A 26,514-nucleotide genomic window follows, 5' to 3' on the forward strand; every position below is an offset into this window, starting at 1 on the left:
TTGAGCCACCAGGTGAAAATGCCAAGGAAGTTGAACAGGCAGAGTGTTGGAGGGAGTGAATGGGAGGAAATCTACAAGTTCCTGATGAAGATTTATCAGAGGTCAGCAAGAAGCTACATTTGAGTGACTGATGGCTAGAAACACTTGTCACTTCCACCAACAGAATGAAGGATCCTTCTATTATTACACACATGCAACTGGGGGACACTTGCAACAGGGTAAAAAGAGCAAGTTCTGTCAGGGGTTCCAACTGATCCATATGTTAAAAATCTGAGATTGAGAGGCACTAAGATGCTGCAGTGGTATCACAGTATCACAGTATATTAGAGATTGGAAGGGACCTCAAAAGATCATCTAGTCCAATCCCCCTGCCGGAGCAGGAACACCTAGATAAGGTTACACAGGAACGTGTCCAGGCGGGTCTTGAATGTCTCCAGAGAAGGAGACTCCACAACCTCCCTGGGCAGCCTGTTCCAGTGTTCCGTCACCCTCACTGAGAAGAAGTTTCTTCTCAAGTTTAAGTGGAACCTCTTGTGTTCCAGTTTGTACCCATTTCCCCTTGTCCTATCATTGTTTGCCACTGAGAAGAGCCTGGTTCCATCCTCGTGACACTCCCCCTTTATATATTTATGTACACTAATAAGGTCTCCCCTCAGTCTCCTCTTCTCCAAACTATAGAGACCCAGCTCCCTCAGTCTTTCCTCATAAGGGAGATGCTCCACTCCCTTAATCATCTTAGTTGCCCTGCGCTGGACTCTCTCCAGCAGGTCCCTGTCCTTCTTAAACTGAGGGGCCCAGAACTGGACACAGTATTCCAGATGAGGTCTCACCAGGGCCGAGTAGAGGGGAAGGAGGACCTCTCTCGACCTACTAACCACCCCCCTTCTAATACACCCCAGGATGCCATTGGCCTTCTTGGCCACAAGGGCACAGTGTCGGCTCATGGTCACCCTGTCGTCCACCAGGACCCCCAGGTCCCTCTCCCCTACACTGCTCTCTAACAGGTCGTTCCCCAATCTATACTGGAACCTGGGGTTGTTCCTGCCCAGATGCAGGACTCTACACTTTCCCTTGTTATATTTCATCAAGTTATTCCCCTCCCAACTCTCCAGCCTGTCCAGGTCTCGCTGGGTGGCAGCACAGCCTTCTGGCGTGTCGGCCACCCCTCCCAGCTTAGTGTCATCAGCAAACTTGCTGATAGTACACTCAATTCCCTCATCTAAATCATTGATGAATATATTAAATAATACTGGTCCCAGTACCGACCCTTGAGGCACTCCACTAGATACAGGCCTCCAACTAGACTCCGCCCCATAGACTACAACTCTCTGGCTTCTCTCCTTCAGCCAGTTCACAGTCCACCTCACTACCCGATCATCCAGACCACACTTCCTCAATTTAGCTGCAAGGATGCTGTGGGAGACTGTGTCAAATGCTTTGCTGAAGTCAAGGTAGACCACATCCACCGCTCTGCCATCATCCATCCACCGTGTTATTTCCTTATAAAAGGCTACAAGATTGGTCAAGCATGACTTCCCCTTGGTGAAGCCATGTTGACTGCTCCTCATAACCCTCTTATCCTTGATATGCCTTAAGATGGCACCAAGGATAAGGTGTTCCATCACTTTCCCAGGAATGGAGGTGAGGCTGACCGGTCTATAGTTACTCGGGTCCTCCTTCTTGCCCTTTTTGAAGACTGGAGTGACATTTGCTTTCCTCCAGTCCTCAGGCACCTCTCCCGTTTCCCAAGACTTGGTAAAGATGATGGAGAGTGGTCTAGCAATGACCTCAGCCAGTTCCCTCAGCACCCATGGGTGCATCCCATCTGGACCAATGGATTTATGGATGTCCAGATTGCTCAACTGGTCTTTAACCCATTCCTCATCGACTAAGGCAGACCGCTCCGTTGACCTATCTTCATCTGAGGTCTCAGCGGTACAGGGCTCTTCAGGACTGGCTCCGGCAGAGTAGACAGAGACAAAGAAGGCATTAAGTAACTCTGCCATCTCTGTATCTTCTGTCACCAGGGCACCCGTCCCGTTCATCAGAGGGCCTACATTGCCTCTGGTGTTAGTTTTATCTGCCATGTATTTGAAAAAGCTCTTTCTGCTGTCCTTGACCCCTCTCGCCAGCTTTAATTCCAAGGAGGCCTTAGTCATCCTAGCAACCTGCATCCTAGTAACCTGCTTTCTGCGGGTGACAGAGGCACCAAGCAGCTGATGAAGCTTGCCATACTTGGAGGTTTGTTTGCAGGGGCTTGGATCTAAGACGTAAAGATTACCAAGGCTTGCCCAGCCCTCAGACCATAATTATCTATCATCCTTGTGAGCACCAACATTGTCAAGAGAGACTCCAGGGTTCTGTGACTTAAGTGGAAGAGCACAGGCGCCCATATAGGCTAGGGTAGGAGTAGAAATACGCTATGAATTAGCAGCTGGCTGAAAGGCTGATTTTGTAAGCAGTGTTCTGGCTTCTATGACCACAGCACTGTCTTCGAGGAATGAAGACAACTACAAGGAGAAAACATCTATCAGCCAAAATGTGGCATCTTTGTCAACAGGCTCAATTCATGAGGACAGCTTTAGACTACATTTGTCAGGGGATAAAGCCCAAAGCTTGGAGTAGGCAAAGGAAGGAGGACAGAGAAGGGCCTGTTGGACAGTATAACAGGGCAGGTTCACTCTTCCCCTGAGAAAACAGCACAATTGCATATTCAGTGGAATGGGAAACCTTTCAACTTGGAACTGGAAATTAAAAGGAATTAGAAGTCCATATACAGCCACACAGCAATGGCCAAAGCCTTATGACCTCACTGGAATAATAGAGGTGTAGCGAGATAGCTCATATAGCTGGAGCAATTCTATGGATGGATGCATATTATTTAGGAACCACAGGTTGTGAGACAAGGAGGGGGTGCTTTCTACAACACAGAGAAAAGTCTTGAATGCACAGAGCACTGGTATGGAAAATGTAACAAACAAACCAAATCTCATCTAACAGGATCATAGGGGAAGTTAACATAGAAAGCTGTGAAAAATGTCTATTGCAGACTGCCTCAACAAAAATAGGAGGCAGACAAAGCTTTCTTTGAGTAACAGAAAGAAGCCTCAAAATTGCAGGCCCAGGTTTCCATCTTTAACCACATTAATATCTGTTGGAAGAGCAGCATGGTGGATTGTAAGCAATCCAAGAGTTTTCTGGAGTCCACTGAAGACAGACTTTTGACACACGTGACATATGAGATAAACTACAAAGGTCATCTGAGTCTTCTAGTAACAAGCATGGAAAAAACAGTTGGTGATACAATCATCAAAGGAAGTTTTGGCTGCAGTGACCAAGTGACGATAGGAATTTAAGATCCTGACTGAATGAATAAGGGCAAGTAGCAGAATAAAGATGCTCAATCTCAGAGCAGGTTTTGGCTTGTTCAGGCATTTGCTTGGCAGGAACCTATCAGAGGTTGTTCTAAAGAGCAAAGGAGACAGGAAAGCTGATTAATCTTCAAGGATATCTTCCTCAAAATGCAAGAATGTCTCCATCCTGGTGTACTGGAACTTAAGCAGATACAGCAGAAGGTCAGTCTGACTTAATGGGGAACCTCTGATTGCTCTCAAATGCAAAATAGCAAGTATACAGAAGGTGGAAGTAGGGACAAGCTATTTAAAGTAGGGACAAGCTGTCAAGGAGGATTACAGAGACACTGGTCAAATGTGCAGGGAAAGAACTGAGAAAGCAAAAGCTCAGTTGGGATTCAAATTGGCAACAGGTCTGAAAGCTTTTATAGGTAAAACAAAAGGAAGAGTAAGAAAAATGTGGACTTCTTGCTGAAGAAGTTGAGGAACTGGTGATAAAGGATATAGAAATGCTGAAGTAGTCAGTGCTTTCTTTGTGTCAGTCATTATCGGCAAGATCTGCTCCCAGTCTCTGGTCCCTCCCAGGCCCCTGGGTCTAAAGGCAGAGTCTGCAGGAACCAAGTGCTACCCATGGTAGAGGAAGAGTGAGCTGATGACAATTTAAGCAAGCTGGACATACAAATACATCCAGTACTGAGAAGGGAATTGGCCAGTATTACAGAACTGCTTCATATCATCTTTGAAAGGTGTCATGGTTTAACCCCAAATGGCAACTAAACTGCTCACTCACTTTCCCCGGTGGTGAGATGTGGCACAAAATTGAAAGGGTAGAAGTAAGAAAACTTGTAGGTTGAGATTAAAACAGTTCAACAGGTAAAGCAAAAGCTGCACACAAGCAAAACAAAACAAGGAATTAATTCACTGCTTCCCATTGGCAGGCAGGTGTTCAGCCATCCCCCAGGACAGCAGAGCTCCACCACAAGTAACAGTTACTTGGGAAGACAAAACACCATAACATTCCCACCTTCCTTCTTCTCCCTCCTGCTTTACATACTGAGCATGATGCCATATGGTCTGGGATATCCCTTTTGTCAGTTGGGGTCAGGTGTCCTGGCTGTGTCCCCTCCAACTACTTGTGCACCCCCAGCTCACTCGCTGGTGGGGTGGTGTGAAGAGCAGAAAAGAGCTTGGCTGCGTGTAAGCACTGCTCAGCAACAACTAAAATATCCCTGTGTTAACAACACTGTTTCCAGCACAAATCCAAAACAAAGCCCCATACCAGCTACTATGAAGGAAATTAACTTGATCCCAGCCAAAACCAGCACAATAGGTTATGGGGATCAGGAGAAATTTGTGATGACTTGAAAAACAGAAATGTCACAATCATCTTCAAGAAGGTTGAGAAAGAGGATTGTACATCAGGACAGCCATCTTCATATCAGTCCCCAGAAAAATGGTGGAGCAAGTCCTCCTGGAAATAATTTTCCAGCACATGAAGGAGATGATCAGGAACAGTCAGTGTGGATTTATCAGAGGAAGACATGCTTGACCTGGTTGCCTTCTGTGGATAAGGGGAGAACTGTGAATGCTCTTTACCTTGGCTTTAGCAAAGTTTTAGATAAAACTGCCCATAGTATCTTCCGAGACAGGAGCCAGAGGTACTGGATGGGTGAACTTACAAGGTATGTGCAGAGCTGGCAGTGGTCAGCAGCTCAAAGTCCACCTGGCAGCTGATCATTAGTGGAATAATCAGTCCTCAAGGGTGGATACTTGGGGTGATTATAAGGAAGCAGGGAAGTCCCCTGCTCCACAAGGGATGGAGAGCGAGAAGCTGAGTGCAACAACACAGGCAGCAGGGCAAGGGCCTTGGTGGTAAAGACCCTGTCACGCAGTACCTAAATGAGGCAAGTGGGGTCTGGCTGAGGTAGCCAGGGTGAGGCATTGCTCAGTGATGGCAAGGCAAGTCCATAGTGGTAAAGCACAGCCAAGATCAATCTAGGTTAGGGTCTGAGCCTGTATCAGCAGGGCCCATGACCAGGCACAGGTGTGACTGCAGGACAGTGGGAGCTGTAGTTCAGGTGGCGGGCAAACAATTGAGCTGCAGCTTAAAGCAACTCTTCCTAAGAGGAATGAGTCATTCATCCTTTGCTGAGGCCTTCCTGGGACCACTCTGTCCAAGGCCAACAGAGGAAGGGGGAGTGGTCCTCAGCTGCACTATCCTCAAATTGGCCCTGAGCCCAGGGTGTCAGACCTCCAGGAGGGAGAATGCTCTCAGGGCCCTCTGCCAGACAAACTGATAGCGTCTGGCACAGGCTATCAAGCTGGTTAAATACTTTTCAGTGTCTTTAATAAAGACCATAATAACAGGATGAAGTGTATTCTCAGTTTTGTGAATAATACCACTGAAAGAAACAACTGATAAGGTAGAGGGCTGGGCTGCCATTTGGAGGGACCTTAACAGAGAGAGAAACTGGATGGCAGGAACCTGCCAGGGAGCAGAAGGGGCTGTTTCCCCTGCAAAGAAATTTAACTGGTAGTAAAGGCAGGCAGAGGCAGACCTCATTAACAAGGAACCAGAATGTTGAGTCATTAAATCTGGGTCAGGATCAGGTCTGGACACAGTGAACAGCTCCAGCTCCGATTCAGTGATCGCCTTAAAAGTCTACAGTAACAAGAGAGTTCCAGTGCTGCATTGATGAGGTGCAAAGCCAAATTGAAGGTTCTGGACCAGGGTCAAGATCAAGCAGGCACAAGATCAGTCTCAGCTGTAGATGGTACACAATTGCAATGTAGCAAAGGCAGGGGCGTGCAGTACAGCCCCAGCTTAAAAGCAGTTTCCAAGGGAATGGAGGGGCATGCCCTCGCTTCTATCTTGCTTTGCAACAGCTTTCACCAGTGAAGGGGCTGACCTTGGACTGGGACAGCTACAGTCCTTAGCTCAGCCAACTAAAATACTAGAAGGGGGAGAATGTGCTCAGGAACCTGAATGCATCTCATGAAATTCAGCAAAGGCAAATGCAAAATCCTGAATGTGGGGTAGAATATTGTAATGGCACAGGCTGACTATTTAGAAAGCAGATCCACAGAAAAGGACCTAGGGTTGCCTAAAAGACAAGCATCAATAACCAGTGCATTTCTGCAGCAATGCAAGCTTAAACACAAATCAGATTGCACTAGTATGAATATAGCCAGTGGGTCAGCTGAATTGCTCATTCTCTTCTAGCTGGCACTTATGAGACTGCTTTTGAGAATTGTGCCAAGGGTGGTACTCTCCAGTATAAGAAAGACACTGAGAAACTGGCAGAGTCTGGCACAGGCCATCAAGATGGTCAGAGAATGAGAGCATTGGGCTTGTTAATTTTGAATAAAAGAAGGCTGGATGACAGGTACCTGCTATCTTCAACCATGCAATAGTTTATATAGAGTACATGGAGCCAGAATTCTTGGATATGCACAGTGAAAATATCAGAGGCAATGAACAGAAGTTGCAGATGAGCAAATTCCTGATAATTACAAGGGCAAAAAGTCACCACGAGTATGGACAAATATTGGAAGAAGATTCTGAGACAGGCTGTAAAATATTTAACTCTGGAGATGTGAATATCTAGTCAAAACTTGACTGATCAAGGTTCCTCAGCAACCCATATTCAATATTGGATCTAACTTCAAAGCTGACCCTGTTTAAGGCCTCACAGTGTTGTGAGTTGGGGGTCTGAGAAAGGAGAATTAGATCAGGTCACCTTCCAAGAACCCTGTCAGCCTTAATTCCTTTGTCATGCATCCTATTGTCAGCTCAGCTTTTAGGATTGTCTTAGAACACATTTTGAAAGCAAGACTTGGAATCATTGTATGTAACTTTTATTATAAGGTTATAATGTATGTAAATATACAGTTCTTTATAATGAAGAATAGACATACATGGCTTACTGTCCACATGGAAACAGTGCCATGTGTGCTTCTGCAGAGGTGATCAAGGTTTGATGCTATGTAATAATGTCATTAATGATCTGGATGATGGAATAGAGTGTGTGCTTATTAAATCTGCAAACAACTCTAGGCTGGAAGCAACTGTGTGCACACTGGAAGACAAGATTAGAATTCAAAATGATCCTGGCCAAACCGTAGGAATGGTCTGAGGAAAACAGGATGCTATTGAACAGACGTAAGTGTGAGGCATTACTTTTAGAAGGCATACTAAATTGCAAATACAGGATGTGGCTTATTCAGCTTGTTTGTAGTTCTGCAGAACAGGATCCAGGGGCAACAGAGGATCATAGGCTGAGTAACAGTCAACAATGTCATGTTGCAGGAATAAAAGCAAACTATACTGGCACTTTTTCTTTAAAAGGTGTAGCCTGCAAGACATGAGAAACAACCTTCCCACTACAAAGTACTGTAAAGTCTCAACTGTAGTAGCCAGCCCAGTTTTAAGCACTACTACAGGAAAGATACAGGGCAATTACCTAAAGGTCATGATTGTAAACATAAACCCTATTGGAATTCTAATGACAGGTTAATTTTGACTTACTTGGGGCAACTGTAAACAGCCAGAAATACATCCTTTTCCCTGATGTGTGCCAGAACCATTTTTCTACAGTCATAGATTGAAGTGATTAAGCCAATATCAGTAAAATACCCTGAAAGTTAATCACAAAGCAAGGGAAATAAATAATACTTGGAAATCGAGGAAGAAGTGTATCATAACTCTTTCTTGATGATAAATTACTTTTTTTTTTGGGGGGGGGGGAGGGCAGGGAGGAGGTGATGTCAGAAAACAGAAGAACTACCCTGAATAACAAATTCTTTTCATTTTAGTGCCAGCAAAAAACAACTACATAAAGTCCTTTGGAGAAATCCTTTACCTATTTTTACCTATTAAACTTTGAAGTCAGTTGGTTTGCAGGAGTATAATGAATATGTTTATTGGGTCTTTGTTTGGTTGTTGTGGTTTCTTTTAACTATTTCTAATGTTACAGATATAACAGCTAAATATATAATTTAGGAAGATAATCATAGCATCATTGAACCATAGAACAGCCCAGGCTGAAAGGGACCTGCGAGGATCATCTAGTCCCAACTTTCATGGGAAAGGGAGCCTAGATGCATTTATCTAGCACCCTGCCCAATGACATCTTGAAAACTTCCAGAGATGGGGACTCTGCCATTTCCCTGGGGAAGCTGTTCTAATGAATGATTGTTCTCACTTTAAAAAATTAATTTCTTATGCTGACTGTCCCAGTGCAACTTGTACCCCTGCTCCTTGGTCTTCTCCGTGTGGCTCCTCCTGAAGAGTGAGTCTCCATCCTCTTTGTAGCTGTCCTTCCAGTACTGGAACACTGTGATGAGCTTGGCCCTGAGTCTTCTCCACAAAGACCTAACTCCTTCAACAGTTCCTCATAGGGCAGATTCTCCATCCCTTTGATCATCTTTGTGGCCCTTCTTCGGGCCCTCTGCAGTCTCTTCACATCTTTACTGAATTGTGGGGACTAGAACTGGATACAGTACTCTGAGTACAGGCTGACAAGTGCTGAGTAGAAGAGGAAAAAGAATGCTGATTAGAGCAGAAATACTGTCAAATAATACTCATAGTTACTGTAGGTTCCTGCTGATAATATCAATGATATTTCTATAAATTGTTGAGTGTTTCCTGATAATAAAATTAGGTTGTCAAACACACACTTAGAATCGCAGAATAATAGAATAGTTAGGATTGGAAAGGACCTTAAGATCATCTAGTTCCAGCCCCCCTGACTTGGGCAGGGACACCTCACACTAAACCATGTCACCCAAGGTTCTGTCCAACCAGGCCTTGAACACTGTCAGGGATAGAGCATTCACAACTTCCCTGAGCAACCCATTCCAGTGTCTCACCACCCTCACAGTAAAAAACTTCTTATATCCAGTCTAAACTTCCCTTGTTTAAGTTTTAACCCGTTACTGCTTGACCTATCGTTACAGTCCCTAATGAACTCCTCAGCATCCTTATAGCCCCCTTTCAGATGCTGGAAGGCTGCTATGAGGTTTCTACGCAGCCTTCTCTTCTCCAGGCTGAACAGCCTCAACTTTCTCAGCCTGTCTTCATATCGGAGGTGCTCCAGTCCCCTGATAATATTCATGGCCCTCCTCTGGACTTGTTCCAACAGTTCCATGTCCTTTTTAAGTTAAGGATACTTTGTAGACATAAACTAGCTTATCAATTTTAAACCTTCAACTGATTTCTGTTCCTTGGTGTACTATAAATATTAAGTCCTTAAAGTTATAAATTGATGGTATCTTTTTGAGCAAATGCTTCTTGTCTCCTGTTATTGGTCATATTGTGTTACATAGACAAAGTATATGACCAGCATCCTTTCTGTCTCAGCATTTATTTGATTCCAAGTAGCTGAAGTATAAACATGCAGAAGCATACAAAATAAACATAATTTGCCAATGAATTAGGTCTTTTTCTTAAACATAGACAAGCATAATAATAATGATTAGTTTGTTGTATTATTGCAGAGAATGTTTCCACCAGAAGTTAATGTACATCATTAGTTATTGCCTAGAAACCTGTTACAAGAAAAATCTCAGAAGTAAAAATAATTTCAGTCATACATATGGAACTTAAAACAATGCTTGTTTCTTGTATAATTTTTAGGACACTTCAATTAATTCTGTAAGAGCTACATGCTTTAAACCCTAATTAGAATTTTGAATTTATAATTAAGAATACTTTTTTTTTCTAAAACCAGCACATGGAGATCTAGTTGTAAAAAGCATCTTGGACTAACAATGGTAGTATGGAGTGATTTCTTTGTGAATTGGCCACACTCTAATGAATGCTGGAGGATAATTAAAGTTAGTTGGCAGCTTGGCATACTCTATGCAAATGCAGCACTTAACAGAGAGTAGGGAATACAGGGAGAGGAGAGACTAACATGATTTTTCTTATGATTTTTACTGCTGTCTAGAAAATAAATCTTTATGGGTCCCCAGGTTACCAAATTCCCATTGCACTGTGCAAGAGCCAACAACATAGACTGAAGCATCTACAGACCAAGAAGACGAGGTATCAGGAACAATGAAACAAAAAGCTAAGGAGAGAACCAACAAAGAGATCAATATTAATCATTAACCTTCATAATAGTTTACATTATAATAAATTCAATATTAAAAGTCACTGTATTAATTTCAGCACCGAAAAGGCTCTCATCTTTAAGTTCATAAAAATGAAAAAGATGAGGATAAATGGCTGAACTGATTAAGCAGCTCAAAGTCGTGGTTTTAAAGCAAGATTTGCGACTCAATCACAAAATAAACCCTTTCAAAGCCAAGAACATAAGAGTTACACATTAGTATAACAAATTGTTCTGTATGTTTTCTGTAATTACATAAATCCTGCTATTTACATCTATGATTATACCATAAAGAAAGTAAGTACAAACAATTTTTGTTAAAAAGACAACTCGAATATATATTTTCATGTCAGAGATATTTTAAGTGGATCTGGTTGCTGTTCAGCAACTTCTCAAACTATTACCTCTTTTTACACTGAAGATTTATATTTACTGAATTCTTCTCAGTAGTACTTACAACCATGAGAACAAATGCAATGTCTACTTTATTTTTACTGATCAGAGTGCAAAAAAGGAGAAAGTAATGTAAGTTTGAATAATATAAATTTCATACAGATATTAACTACATCTTTCTAAAATCACACCTGAATTATTTGAATAACTTTTTGCAATAAAATTCACAATAACTTAGTGAAGTTATACTGGCTTCACCTGATTCACTGTGAGTGAAATGTTTATAACCTCACTTGGAAGGCCTGTTACAGTGTTTCTGAAATTGCACAGGGTATAACAAAACTTGCCTCTGGAAATACATACAAAGGTTTGGTTTTTGTTAGTTTTTTTTCACATTTTTGTCTTTCAAGACTAAAGAAAAGGCATTCTAGAAAAAGCAGGTAAAAATCATTTACAGTTAGAGTAGCAAGAAAAATCTAACTCATGGTTTTGACTTCTGCTTTCATTCACCCTGTCATGTGGAAATTTAAAAACAATGAATGGAACTACTCGGTGCAATATACATGCACAGTAAGGTAAGTCTAGATGATGTGATGACCTTTCTGTTTCTGCTTCCTAGCTTATTATTTTAAACTTACAAGAAATCCTGGTTATCATGAGAAAGGGGATAACAGCACTTCCTGAGCCTGGCACAGGAACAAATCACATTATCCTTTCTCAGGGGAATAATCTAATTAAACACAACAGGAGTCCTCATACGGACATGGTAAAGCAAGCAGTGGTTTAATGCCACAGTGGCAGATAAAATTCTCTCTCAAACATGGCTCCACCCTGATTTACATCATTCCACTCCTTTTCTTTTTTTTTTTTTTTGCTAAAATTTAGTGTAAATACATACCTGTACAAAGCAGTCCCTATTCACTTAAGTAGTTACCTTACTTGTAGCCAAGAGTCTGTCTTCTAAAACATGTTTTTTCAAGTTTTCTCTGCAGAATCACAACATACATTTTTTTTACCCCTGAAATAAAGTAGCATTGGTACAATTTATTTTCCAACTGAAATAAAAATTGAGCTAAAACTTATTGATTTTATCTTCTCTCTCATCTGTTTGTTACAAGCATAGGAACATGGGTACATGTCTTTTTCTTTGATTTTTGAAATTACATTTGAGACGATCTTCTGGCATTTAAGGAGAATGGATGCTGAGAAAATTTGAAGAGTACCATAAAGGAAACCTTGTCATCTATTACAGGTGAAGCAAAGATGTAGTCTGGGAGCAAAGGCATTGCTTTCATTTCAGTGGGGTGGAAGTATTGTGAAAGGTACAGATCAGATCCTGGCATCAGTCCTTGTGGAGGATAAAGGAGTGCATAGCATCCTTCCACTCATAGCATCTCCTGCCACACCTAGTCTGGGCCTGTGTCAATTACTCATCTGGCAGGCTGAACTAAAATGGCTATAATCATGTAAATATTATGATTTTCTAACATGTGCAGAACACTTTGCTGGACTGGGATGCAACTAGACACTTCATTGAATGACACTGTCACTGACAAATTCATTCTTTGTATTGAATATGTCAATATCAAGGAGATAAGACAAACATTAAACTGAAAGAGGGCAGATTTAGATGAGATATTAGGAAGAAACTCTTCAGAGTGAGGGTGGTGAGTCACTGGAACACTTTTCTTTCGGAATGCCAGTGCTAGAATAACAATCACATGAGTTGATGAATAGCTCACCTCAATGAAAGTTTGCTTATCAAAAACAAACACTTTTGACTAGAGAAGACAGCTACTTCTTAACAGTGTTCCAGCTTATAAAAATAAAGAGAATGTGATTTTGTAAAACCAAATATGTGTTTAAGACCTAAAGAAAGCCTAATGTTGGGAGTTTACTTTCTTTTAATAAGAGTTTTTTCCTGTACAATACATAGCATATTATGTAATTTCAGCAGAGGATATGACAGTCAGACAGCTCAAGAACTAAACTGGAAGTTATATACTGAAGGATTTCACAAATACAGCTTCTGAACAAACCCTTGATTGAAACATTATCAGAAATTCAGTGCGGAGGAATGCACTGATAGTGGTATATAGACCAGCCATACACATGTACTAAATTACCACAGCATGTGGGTATATATGTAAATTATGGAGTCTCCTATGAACAGTAGTATGAAGTATAGAAAGCAGAAGAAAACATATCAAACCGTATGTTGTTATCCCACTTCTCTAGAAAAAGAAAGTTTATGCGGTTGTGTTATTGGTCCATCTGTTCCATCACAAAGATGAACAAGTCATTCACAAATTTTAAGTAAATTTAACATTGGATCTCAAAGTTACAAAGATATTTTTGGATTTTTAAAAGTTGGTAAGTAGCTATACAAATTAATATACCTACCAACAGGAAAGCAATTATAACTTTGCTGAGGAAACTTCAGAGGAAAAAAGAGGCTTCTAAAAGGTGAAATCAAGGACAGGTGGCCTGGGAAGCATACAGGGATGTTGTTTGAGAAGCTAGGGACCAGGTTAGGAAAGCTAAGGCCCAGTTAGAATTAAACTTGGCTAGGGATGTTAAGGATAACAGGAAGGGATTCTATAGGTACGTAGCGAACAAAAGATAGACTAGGGACAATGTAGGCCCACTCTGGAAGCTGTCTGGAGAACTGGCTACCCTGGATTTTGAGAAGGCTGGGGTTCTTAATGACTTCTTTGACTCAGTCTTCACTGGCAAATGCTCTGACCACACCACCCAAGTCTTGGAAGGCAGACTCAGTGAAGACCTTAGGTCCACTGTAGGAGAGGATCCGGTTTGAGACCATCTTTAAGAACCTGAATGTACACAAGTCCATAGGACCTGATGATATCCATTCACTGGTCCCGCCAGAGCAGGTGAATGAAATTGCAAAGCCACTGTCCATCATATTTGACAAATCATGGCAGTCAGGTGAAGTTCCCAATTACTGGAAAAAGGGATATATAATCCCCATTTTCAAGAAGGGAAAAAAGGATGACCCAGGGAATTGCATACCAGTCAGTCTCACCTCTGTGCCTGGCAAAATCTTGGAGCAGATTCTCCTGGAAGGCATGCTAAAACACATGAAAAACAACAAGGTGCTTGGTGACAGCCAGCATGGCTTCACTAAGGGGAAATCCTGCCTAATCAATTTGGTGGCCTTCTATGATGGGGCTACAGAACTGATGGACAGGGGTAGAGCAGTTGATGTCATCATCTACTTAGACTTGTGCAAAGCATTTGACACTATCCCACACGACATCCTTGTCTCTAAATTGGAGAAACATCAGTTTGACAGGTGAACCACTCAGTGAATAAAGAACTGGCTGGATGGTCGCACTCAAAAGAGTTGTGGTCAATGGCTCAGTGTCCACCTGGAGACCAGTAACAAGTGGTGTCCCTCGGGGATCGGTGTTGGGACCGGTCTTGTTCAACATCTTCGTCGCTGACATGGACAGTGGGATTGAGTGCACCCTCAGCAAGTTTGCCGATGACACCAAGCTGTGTGGTTCGGTTGATACGCTGGAGGGAAGGAATGCCATCCAGAGGGACCTTGACATGCTTGTGAGTTGGGCTGATGCCAACCTCATGAAGTTTAACCATGCCAAGTGCAAGGTCCTACACCTGGGTCGGAGCAATCCCTGGCACAGCTACAGGTTGGGCAAAGAAGTGATTCAGAGCAGCCCTATGGAGAAGGATTTGGGGGTGCTGGTCAAGGAGAAACTTAACATGAGCTGGCTCCAGTGTGCACTCGCAGCCCAGAAAGCCAACCGTATCCTGGGCTGCATCAAAAGGAGTGTGACCAGCAGGTCGAAGGAGGTGATCCTGCCCCTCTGCTGTGCTCTCGTGAGACCTCACTTGGAGTACTGTGTGCAGTTCTGATGTTCTCAACATAAAAAGGACATGGAACTGTTGGAACAAGTCCAGAGGAGGGCCACAAGGATGATCAGGGGACTGGAGCACCTCCTGTATGAAGACAGTCTGAGAGAAGTTGGGGCTGTTCAGCCTGGAGAGAGAAGGCTGCGTGCAGACCTCCTAGCAGCCTTCCAGTATCTGAAGGGGGGTTATAAGCACGCTGGGGAGGGACTCGTCATTGGGACTGTAGTGATAGGATAAGGAGTAATGGGTTAAAACTTAAACAGGTGAAGTTTAGATTGGATATAAGGAAGAAGTTCTTTACTGTGAGGGTGGTGAGGCACTGGAATGGGTTGCCCAAGAAGTTGCGAATGTTCCATCCCTGGTGGTGTTCAAGGCCAGGTTGGACGAAGCCTTGGGTGACATGGTTTAGTGTGAGGTGTCCCTGCCCAGCGCAGGGGGGTGGGAAGTAGATGATCTTAAGGTCCTTTCCAACCCTAACTATTCTATTACTCTATGATTCTATGAACTTAACTCCCTATCCATTTAACAGGCAGCAGCCACGTGATGAATCAGAACAAGAAAACTGGTCAACCTATGAAGCTTCCAGCCAACCATATTATTTGTAGCAACATGCCTCACCATATAGATGCGGATATGGAAATAATAAAGAGAGCTGTTGGGCATTAGCTCCTAATGGTGTTACAATTTTTATCAGTTTTACAGAGTTCTAGGTTTTGGTTTTAGTTTTCCAAAAAAGGCCATGCATTTTGAGTTCAAAAATACTTACATTTATAATTAAATAACTTGTTTTTTACCCAAACTTGAGGACCCCCAAATGCTAAGAGGTTACCTGGTTGACAGATAAGAGTCATTAAGAACAGTGCCTCAGCACTGCCCCTCACGCTGCAGCGGTGGCAGTGTGGCTCCTGTGCACCTTTCTGAAATTAAGATGAACAGTTTAGGGAAGCCTAACTTAACATTTGCTTAGTTAGTTGGTTTGTAAACTGGAATGGTAATTTAACATTCCTACATAGGCAAAAGTTTTACCTTTTGGAGAAGCTTTTGTCTGTTTGCTTGTTTTTACAGTAAATGGGACAAAGTAAAAGAAGTAATGGAATCCTTCAGTGATCTTTCCAAGCTAAGGATTTTTGCCTAGGTTATTTTGGAGAATCTTTTTGAAAGCTTCTAGAACAGAACTTCCTTCAGCCAAGGATAGAAATAGCAAGTGCAATTCAAAAAACACTACTCCATCAGTTTATTATTATCCACTACCTAGAAGTTATTGTGCCTAGACCTCACCCTGTGATATACGAGAGCTTCTCATCATCTGTAGTCGAAAGTCTGACTGATCACCTCACTGGAACACCCGTCTTTGGGGGCTTAAGCTAAGATGGGCTGACTCTGTCATAAAGCAGTTAAGCACACATGTATTCATTTTTACTAGTTCTGCTATGGGGCTGGTAAGAATAGGACCTTTGGACCCTCTGTGAGTATACAAAATTAAAGTATACTCACAGACTAAAGTAGACTTTATACTGAGTCATACAAGGTTGTTTGTAGATGGTGAAAAACTGTAAAGGAACTTCTTTCTAAGGAAATTTTGTGCTTTCTTATCTCCTATAACTAACCCTTTTGGGTTTTCTCTCCATCTTTTGCATCTTTCTGAAATAGTGTGATTTCTGTGAATTCCAGCTAATCACTGTTTTAGTTATGCCTGTGCATCTGGGCTATGCATACTGTCAAACAAGTAAATATAAATGTATTTACCAGTTCATAGAGCTAATGCATCTCAGTAGAGAGCTGAGGTCTTCTCTTTCTTCTCTTGGTGAAGCATAGAGCAGCTGCTGTAATCCTGGAGGATGGAGTGATGAAGTCCTGCTGATTGTGTTTATGCAGTTTATTATCTAGCTAGATACAAGGAGAACTGGCAGTCTAGAAAATTCCCAAATCTGGAGCTACAGAAGAGACAAGATCAATGGTATTCTCAGAACAAGGTCACCAGATTTGTTGTCAAATTCAACTTTGTAATGATAATCACTACAAAGCCAAGACAGAACACATTTCTGAATAGGGGTAGATTATCTCCAGCACATGTATGGCAAATAGATACCACTGTCTTCAAATGACTATTTGAATAACTCAAGCCTCCTCAAGAAACCTCTGTTTCTGATATAATACTGGAGAGACTTGGAAAAATGCTATTGTCATGAGTCATCACTGAAACCAAGGAGCTTGGTAAAATTGCTGCTGACTGGACACCTCTCTATGTACCATCAGCACCACCAACGAGGTGTGCAGGTGTTAACAAGAACTCTGGAAAGACATCTCTCACCTCGAACGAGCAGCACACGAGCTCTCATTTGGCAGATCCCCAGGTTTCCCCTATCACTCCCCAAGGGGACCACAGCTCAGAAGCTCTTGCACAACCCCTGACACCCTCACTCAAACATGACCACTTCCTAGGACTGGAGTTTCTAAAATAACCCACCCCAAAAGGTTCCTATCCAGATACTTCTCACTCAGCAGCGTGGGACCAGTGGGGGAGAGTCACGGCAGAGAGCACTGAGCCGGCTGAGGGGCCTAACAGAGGCTTGGTAAGGGACCCTGCGGTGTGTCGAGGAAGCGGCACTTCCCTGTGCCGAGTAGTCCGAGGGCCAGCACAGCAGCTCGCCCCTCCCGCAGGGGGCGCCCTGGGTCTGCGGGGCGAAGCCGAGCCCTCCACCGGGGAGCGGCCCCGCGTCGAAGCGGGAGAGCTGGCACCACCCCCCTGCCCCTTCAGGCGGCGTTGCGTAACCTCCCCCCGTTGGGTAGGCGCCGGCCCGCAGCAGTCCGGAGGGAAGAGGTGGCTCCTCGCTTTGACGCTGCCCCTCACGCCGCGGCGGTGTCAGAGCGACCCCTTCACACCTGCTCACCTGTCTCCCGGCCGGCTCGGGGGGGGGCAGGCTCGGCCACTCCTCCCGACAGGCTCGGCGCAGGCGCCCTAGCGGCTACCGCAGGCAGGGGGCGGCAACATGGCGGCGTGAGCGGCGGCGGTTTCAGCTTCACAACAACAGCAGCAATCGCTTGCGCCGCCGCCAGCTCCGCGCGCCGCTCGTCTAAGCCGGGTCACGCCGCGCTGCGCTCGGCCGCGCCCGCTCTTCCTGCCCACGGCGGGGAGGCGGCTCCGGCCGGGCAGCCTTCGGATAACGGGGCATCAGCGCCCATAATAATCCCTCATTATAACGGTGCGGGGGAGCGGCTCTTGGGACGGTGCCTGAGCCTTGGGCCGGCTCTCTGCGGCCCCGCCGAGTGCGACTGCGGTGGATGCGTGGCTTGGCCCTGCCGGGCGGGGAGGCGGGGGCGGCGGCAGGTGCCAGTAACGGCGGGAAGTAAATGGCGAGCGAGAAGCTGGTGTCGGGGCCGGACCCGCAGCCCGCGGGACTCATCTCCGTCGGGGCCGGCGGTGGCGGTGGAGGAGGCGGAGGCGGCGGCAGCAACGTCGCGGTGATGGGGGAGCTGAGAGCGTCGGGCTCTGGGTCGGTAGTGCTCCCCGCGGGGATGATTAACCCGTCGGTGCCGATCCGCAATATCCGGATGAAATTCGCCGTTCTCATCGGACTCATCCAGGTCGGGGAGGTCAGCAACCGGGACATCGTGGAGACGGTGCTGAACCTGGTAAGCGGCCGGGCACCCTACCCCGGTGACGCCCCGGCGGGCAGAGGGCCACGGCCACTGGCCCGCGCAGCCCACCTCCTCCTGGGGCTGCTTTCTCCCGCCCCTGGGCAGCCCGAAAGGGACCTTCATTTTCCCAGCCCCAGCATCCTTCCTACACGTACGGCCCTTTTGCAACCGTCTCCCCTTCCCAAACTCCTCTTGTGCCTCTCTCCCCTCGTTAATACTGCGACCTGCGCTTCTTCTCGTCGTGCGTGTGACAGAAGCCCCCTCAGCGCTTCCTAACTCCATGCAGGACCCTACCTAGTATAGGCAGGCCACTCTTCCCCATCCCAGTGCCTTCTCTCGGCCACCTCCTGCAGAAGTGGAGTGTGTGCAATTCACAATGTAAATAAAATAAGGAGATTAAATAATTCACAGTTTCGGGTTCTGGATGCTGCCCTCTCACATGATGGCTTCCTCACTGGAAGAAGATTGGTGTGAATGTAGTACCTGTTTTTAATCGAAAAACATTAAATAAAAAAAAGCAGCTCGAATTGGTATCTTTTCTTAGTGGCTGAAATGTGAAGGGTTCAATGCTGTTACCTCAGACCTAGTTCAGTATTTTATGTAGAGGAAGGGGGAGGAGGGAGATTTTTGCAAGGATTTAATATGCTTTAATATCTGTAATAAAGAGTTAGTTGTATTGCAGTATTGAATTGGGTTGCTCATGTCTTAATGATCTCGCATGCTTTCCAAAACACATTCCTGTCTGCAAAATAGGTGCTGGTGTTAATTAATTTTTTTTTTTAAGGTCTATGCATAGCAAAGTACTGTTGTATGCTGGTAAATAGCTTTGATCAAGGAGAAGATGCTAAAATGTAGCTCCTTAGTCATCTGATCAATTCACGGAGTGAAAGAGTTACTGCAGGACTGTATGACTTAATGTTTTTGCGCTACCTACACCAAAGCCTGAGGAACCTACAGAAGCCAAAGGAGTGGATCTAAAAATGAATCACTTTCAATTATGTGCAATTTGGTGCTGTTCCTGAATGCAAGATTTGCTGCAGCAAAGCTTTTGAAGCAGTTCAGTCAATGAAGTATCCTCAATTTTTGCATACTAAATAGGATAGAAAAATGACTGCTCAAAACTGAATGGCAATTAATTGAAACTGCCTTTGTTTCAGATGAGTTTAATGCTTCTATACAAAGTCACATAAAGAATATATTTTGTTTCAAACACTTTAAAACGGTGTATTCTTCTGTTTGACAGTTATTTGCATTTGACCTAGCACAGACTGAATGGAAAAGCTGCAGCATGCAGGGAAGGACGTGATTTGGTCAGATAGTTTTTAATATTTATAATTTATCTGAACACACAGGGTTAAAGCCCCTGTAGTTTTGTGAACATGTCAGAACAGTAATTTGGTATATTTCCTACTCCTCTCTACAAGCTGTTTGACACTTAACAGAAACATGATTTGTATATATTTTATTATTTTTGTACAAGCGTGGTATAAGTCATCATAACTTTATTGGATTATTACCTATTCCTTTAAAAGTAGCACTCAAAATAGGGGAATGACACCCAGTTATTTTATTAACTGGCTTTGTATAGATCATGACAGATACAAAGATGCTTAATCCTTTTCCAGTTTTTTTTCTTTTTTCATTCTTCTTACTGATGTTTAAGCTTATTTTAATTCTGGCTGCTAATGCATCAGAACTGAACTAACATTGACTTGTCTTTGGGAGTAAGGTTACAATGTGTTTTTTGTATTTATGTGTAGGACATACAGTGCTTCTGTATCAGATCGACCTACTAATTAGTTTCTATTGCTGAAAACTATGCTTATATTTAAAAATAAATGCAAGAGTGTTTAACAGTGCTCTCAGTGTCGAGAGACGTGTATGAATTGAAACTGCTTGGGAGTCTGCTGCAGTAGCGATGCATTCTGGATCAGTCATTACTTAACAGATGGACTCTAATACACAGTAGTCAGTATTCCCATAGCAGAGAGAGGTTATATTGTGTCTGCTGATCTTCTCAGGTCTCTGAATGTCTCAAACTTATGCTTGTATATTTGAAATGTAATTTACTTGCATAGAAAACAAGTGTAGTGAATATGGCTGATGCAAAGTAAAGCTGATGGCATATCCCTAAACTACAAAACATTATTTCGTTCTGTATTAAGAATTTTAATAGCAACTTTAAATAAAATGCAGTTCTGTATTTTAGAAGCCTTCTTTGGGGTTTCAGTGAGGATGGAGAGAACTTCACTTGAGGTTTTTTTGGTGTGGGTTTTTTTTTTTTTTTATCCCATCAGCCTTTACTATTTCTGAATGACTTCTGATGCAAGTGTGATAATGAGTGCAGAGTGCTTAAAGAGCTGATCTCAATTTGATAAGGCAGTTGATATGTTAAGTCCCAAAAGAGAAATATAACCTATACACTGAGTATCTCTGTAAGTCATTTGCTGATAGCTTTTTAGTATAGGAATTCTGCATAGCTGAGACTTCTTTTATTATTGGAGAGAATCAGAAACTAACAATTGAGATAGTTTTTCTTTTTTTAATTTACTTATCTCATGTTACTGCTGTCTTCTACGTGAAACTTAAACAAGTCTATTCATTCTTCCTGCGTTGGTGTGAAAGCAGAAAATGTTCAAGACAAAACTTTGGTTTGGCTTGCCCTTGTCATGGAGTTAGTCATTTGTAGTTCCTGTTAAATTTTTCTCTTAAGGGTTTCTCTTGGAAAATTTTTACCTTTGAATGTGTTTTTTTTTGGTGACCCCACACTGTAGTCTCTATTACTGCAATTCAAACTTACTTCATGAAGTACCTACTGATACTGACAGATACAGTGATTTATTGTATCTGTGAGGTGATGAAGTGTGTTTTATCCAGTGCTGAAAATCTTTTTCCATGTCTAATACATTGTTGGATTTTCTGCTTTGCCGAATTTTAACAGTTGACTTTCAGCTCAGACAGTATTTTGTTATTGGGCATGCCCATGCTGTCTATGAGATAAGGTGTTTCTCTTGATGCTTTTCTTTTCTTTAGTGACGCTTTTCATCAAGATTTGCCATGTGTTCAAAGTTCTGTTACACTGGTGAATTTGTTTAATGGAGTATCACTTGGTGGAGTTTCTAGTATTGCTTGTGTTATTTTTCATTTAGTAGTACAGTGGTAGACATAATGGAGGGGGGTTTCAGCTCTTTATAAGGCAATCCCTATGCATGAACTACTTACAGTTATTCTTAAAAAAAAAAAATCCGCTTGTTAATACTATTCATAGTCAGAAGATATTAACAGTCTATGAGCTGAAGTCTTTTCTAAAATTATTTTTAGTGTATTGTGTTCTTCTTACATTTCTGGAAGTAAGAGGGGACTCCTAATTGTACAACATACGTTCTTCCGTGGTGGTGCTTGTTTTGATTTTGGTCCATGGGGTTAATATGAATTCTCAGGTTCAGCATGCTGTCCCTGAGATGTGTGTTCACTGACCCTTGTGTACAGCAAAGCACCAAACTAGAAAAGGCTTTACTCACAAGCAACATAATCCTCTAATTGCTCTTAGTGATTTTGCTTTGGGGATGTTTTGACATCAGTTCTGTGCTTCTATGAATGAGGAGGCCTTTTCCCTTTGAACAGCTCTATTAGTTTTCTTAGGGTACTGTCAAGGATGTTGTTACTGTTAAGATAGATGTGCTTGCTGGTGGTTATTCTCCATAGTTCCTTCTTTATATCCTCTTGTACTTATGTATTAGTCTGATGTTTAAAATAGAGTTCTGCAGTGTGTGTTCCAGCCAGTATGATACTACAGTGAAAGTGGGTCAGTCTGTCCACCTGTATTCTACTTGAAGTGTATTTTTGTTTCACTTATTTCCTAGTGCAAAATTTCCACACGTGGCTTTAAGTAGTTTTTGTACAATATATCTCAAATGGCCTTTTCTTTCATTAGTTTTAGTGCCTTGCCTCCTTAATTATCTGCTTTTTCAGTATTTAATGGTTTGCGGACTTTTTCCTTCATTGTATATTTCTGAACTGTCTCTTGTCTGGACAACTTTCATCAAACATGACTATGTGAATTGCATTGTTTCTTAGCTCTTATAGAGCTTTCTCTATTTCAGTTTGAATTTCCTAGATTTTTGATTCTGAGTTTTTTAGTGCTGATTCTACAGCAGTGCAGCATAAGAAAGGTGAACAGGCAGCAACTGATACTTAAAAATTGTGACTGGTGCTAACACATGGTGCTTGTTTTGCCTACGCATCTTGAACAGATGATGTGATACAGCTTTGAACAGATTTCAGTCTGATAGAGGTGTAGCTGACCAGGGTTTTCCTTGTGCAGTCTGGAAGGCTTTTATATATGTTTTGTCAGGCTAGAGAGTGCTTATAAGAAGTAGGTCAAACACCAGCATAGTTCAAAAAGTCTCTTGCTGTTCTTGTTGACTTCAGCCCACGCTTCTGCCTAGCTCTTCTCGTTTTCTTGGCTGTTCCATCCTACTTCAGTGTTAGTCACCCATCACATGAGGTAAGTCATTTTTTTAGCGTTCGTTCACTTTGTGTACTTGTAGGAGTGGCATCTGCAGCTTTAGAGCAAATGGGTTGGATTAGGTGAGAGATCCTTCTGCCCTACAGGCTTCTGTAGTAGTGAGCATAAGGAAAAATGTAAAGAGAGGCATATGTAATAAAGATTATTTCTTTTGGTGGTACTTTTCTTCACAGATTGGTTGAGGGTTGTCTTAAGGCAAAGTTGGCTTTTGATACTGAATTCTTTGAATCTATTGATAGTTTTGGTTGCTGCAACGTCCTGGGGCACAGTTCTGCTCTTGTGCAGGGAAGAAGAATCACTTTTGTTCATTGGATGCTGTTGTATTCTGAGAAAGCATGGGCCACGTGAACTGTAGCCTCCATCATATGACTTCTGTTTTTCTTGTGGAACTAGCTTTGCAGGCTTGAGAATCATTCTGTTTTCTTGGAGTAAGCCTTCAAATTTTTGTGGTATATTTCTCTGCTGATAGAGGGGGGAATTTTGAAGTGTGGATTGTTTTTGTTTTGGTTTTTTTTGTTTGTTTGTTTGTGTTTTTATGTGTGTTTGAATTTTGTTTTAGGTAATACTTAACTGGAAGTGACAGTCCTTGTCCAAGTTACTGTCTGTCCTGCTGGTCCTTTTTATCCTGCTTCTGTCATCTCCATACTGAGCTGTGTCTGGATGTTGCTGTAGAAACTATCAGAGCTAAGTGAAGAGAGCTGTATCCAATGTGAGCTTGTAATAGAAATCCATGGGCAGCTACTTACGAGTTTTGTAGCTGTTGTCATTATCTGGTACTTCCATTGACAGCTTAGGTTTTGTTTTGGAAAATCTTTGAGTGAGTGAATGTTTGCTTAATTTCTTTTAGCATAGCTGATTTCTTTTGGCTTTTTAAATCTAACCTTTGATAGTAGTATTTATGGGTGGGAAATTTTTCAATCCTTGCATCAGTCATGAAGCACTAGTGGTATCTCAGCAGGGGGCTTGGAATCTGCTGTGGTTCTGGTATGATGGATTGATACATTTCTATAGGTGTTAACATTTAAAATTTAATCTGTCGTGGTCAGCATATCACTGAGTAGTCCTTACTTTTACATCTTGTCTTTAGAGGATGCAGCTTATGGATCATAAGGGAAATTAATAACTAGAGGCTTTGTTGTTATTTTTGTCATGCTGAAGTATTAGAATTCTGAGACTGGTATTAATAAAACACCTCTGATATTTGGCCTTTCCTCCCACCTGTTTTATCCCTTTGCATCAAGCAAAGGGTTAGCACCTTTCACTGTCAAGATGCTATTTTTACAGAATTGTGACCTGATTCCCCATTTAAACTGGGTGTTTACAAGACTAAGCGTTTAGCTGTGTACTACGTTATTCACTGATCTTTTTTTCTCCTCCATATTTTCTCTCACTCTATTCCTTCTCTCCCCTACCCCTCCCCCCTTAGCTCTCAGATGGGTACTCAAAAGAGTAGAAGTCAAGGAAATGGCTCATTACATTCACAAGGTTTATGTCTGGGAGGATGTGGTGCATCTCCTGTCTTTTATGTTAATGCTTTTCAGTGTCTCCACTTACACTTTTCAAATGTATGAATCACTGTCTATATTATACCCTTAAAAAACCCAAGCCAGATACACAACTCCCCCTCCCACCCCAACACAAAACCTGACACCCTAAAACCTGCATAATCATCTTTCAGTTCCTGCTGAAGCATTGGTCCTCCATTCATGCTATACTGAATTGAGTCAAAGTGGAATGAAATCTGTGTTGGGTTAGTACCAAAACTGAGACTTCTCTATTCTGATAAATACTGTGCACAGTATTAACACAGTTGTGCTAATTTAATAAGCTCTCCAAGTTATTTTAAATCAGTCTCTTACCTGTTTATTACTTGGTACTACACTTTTTTGGTTTTGCATCTTCGCCTGTCTTGATAAATCTGTCATTTCAAATCAACTTGTGTCTCTCTCCCATTACTACAGCATTTTGTAGTACTTCACACAGAAAAGTATCATTGTAGCTGCGTCATTAGTTGGTATCTTGTATGTTCCTGGTGACCAAAGGGCCAGTGTAGTTCTGCGTGATGGATTTCTGTTTATTTCTATTTTATTTATGGTGGAATTTGATCCTTAATTACCACTCATATTTTTGGCAATAGCCGATCATGGAGTTCTGTTAATTCTTACATAGACAAAACCCTCAAGCTTTCTTTCAGTCTGAACCAAATTTAGAACTTGCTTTTATAATCAGAGGCAGCAGATCTTTTGAAACATCAGTTTTCAATTTGATGATCTGCCTCCCACTGTCTTGCAATAGTTTGGCTTGAATGTGCTATGAATGATACAGTATTCAGTATGTGATACTCAGCATAAAGATAATGAACAATTAAAAAAAGAAGGATTATTTGTAGAGGATCACATATTGCTTCCTTATTGATAGAAATACCTGTTTCAACTATAAGATTATGATGGATTGCAGCTATTTGAACTAGAGTTTCATAACTTTCAGTTTAGAAAGATTGTTAATGACATTCATTTCTAAGAGATTATCTGTGACTTCAAGTAGAGCAGCACTTCAGCTTCTGGTCAGTTACTGACTCTCAGCTAAAATATGCATTCTGGTAATTTTTGTGGTTTGGAGTTTGTTCTACTTTTGAAGTACAGGGAAACTAATAATGTTCAGTAAATAAGTCTAAGTAGTTCCTGCGTGACTGAAATTTATACTAGTAACGTTGATTCAGTTACGTCAATGCAACCCTATAACGTGACTGCCCTTCTTTAATTTAAAATAGGGTTGCATCAGTGAAATTGTTGCAACGTAACAATTCACTGAGAGCCGGCATGAATGTGAGTACTGCGTATGCTATTCAACAGCTTACAAATGCTTGTCTTCCATATTTGGACAATTACGTTTCTTTCACTGCCCTTTTGTTTGCAGTTGGAAGCGTTTAACTATTTGGAATAGGTATTGGGGTTTGGGATTAGCTGAAAGTAAGATAGGGCAGGATACAAGTGAAATTGTTACTCATATTATGGTTTTTGGAACCTGATGCTTTTGTAATACTGAAAAAGTGTAGATAGAAGGCTGGAAATACTAATTCTCTGAGTAGAGCCTTCTAAACCAACTCCAATACCAGCAATATGGCATTGTAATCAGTTTTACATGATCTTACTTTTTTTTTTTTTTAGTGGTAGTTTTTTTTTTTGCTTTAAAGTCTTCATATTTTGTGTCAAATACCCAGTTATGTAAAATTTTCTAACGTTTAGTGCCTTTTGATTGCCTGCTTGAAAACTCATTAAATAGGGTGGGGTTTTTTTAGGTTTTGCTCTTTTGTTTTGTAAAAAAATATTTTAAGTGTTTATAAATACAAATATGAACTTGGAAATAATGTGTCCTTTGATTCGCAAAGGAGATTGAAAAAACCTGTTGAAACAAAGACTCTTTCCTACTACAGAGTTACAGAAAACAGCTTTCATTAAAACAGACTAGTAACCATAAAATACACATTCAAGCTGGTAATGAATGAAGTGAAGCCCTGTCTTGTCTTGCTCATGCCTGGCTGATCAGTTTGCTCTTCCTCTACAGCAACACTTTGTATAGCTCACTGTAT

General features: G+C 42.1%; 1 protein-coding gene across 10 annotated transcripts in view; it reads left to right on the forward strand.

The window, feature by feature from the left end:
* The first annotated feature begins 17,427 nt into the window (after window positions 1-17,427).
* Window positions 17,428-26,514, forward strand: part of NBEA (neurobeachin) — a 499,996-nt gene continuing 490,909 nt past the window's right edge. For 4 of the 10 annotated variants that reach the window (XM_061345303.1, XM_061345351.1, XM_061345322.1 and 1 more), the window contains exon 1: window positions 17,430-18,391. In XM_061345303.1, coding sequence (XP_061201287.1) covers window positions 18,110-18,391 — 282 coding nt within the window. In that variant the 5' untranslated portion in view covers window positions 17,430-18,109. Of the gene's footprint in view, window positions 18,392-26,514 lie in introns of all 10 variants that reach the window. The other 6 variants (XM_061345380.1, XM_061345332.1, XM_061345312.1 and 3 more) reach the window with 5 other exon arrangements.

The sequence above is a fragment of the Neopsephotus bourkii genome, unplaced genomic scaffold (genome assembly GCF_033783945.1).
Source record: "Neopsephotus bourkii isolate Nb327-2 ecotype Australia unplaced genomic scaffold, CSIRO-AGI_Nbou_v1 NB_38, whole genome shotgun sequence".
NCBI lineage: Eukaryota > Metazoa > Chordata > Aves > Psittaciformes > Psittacidae > Neopsephotus > Neopsephotus bourkii.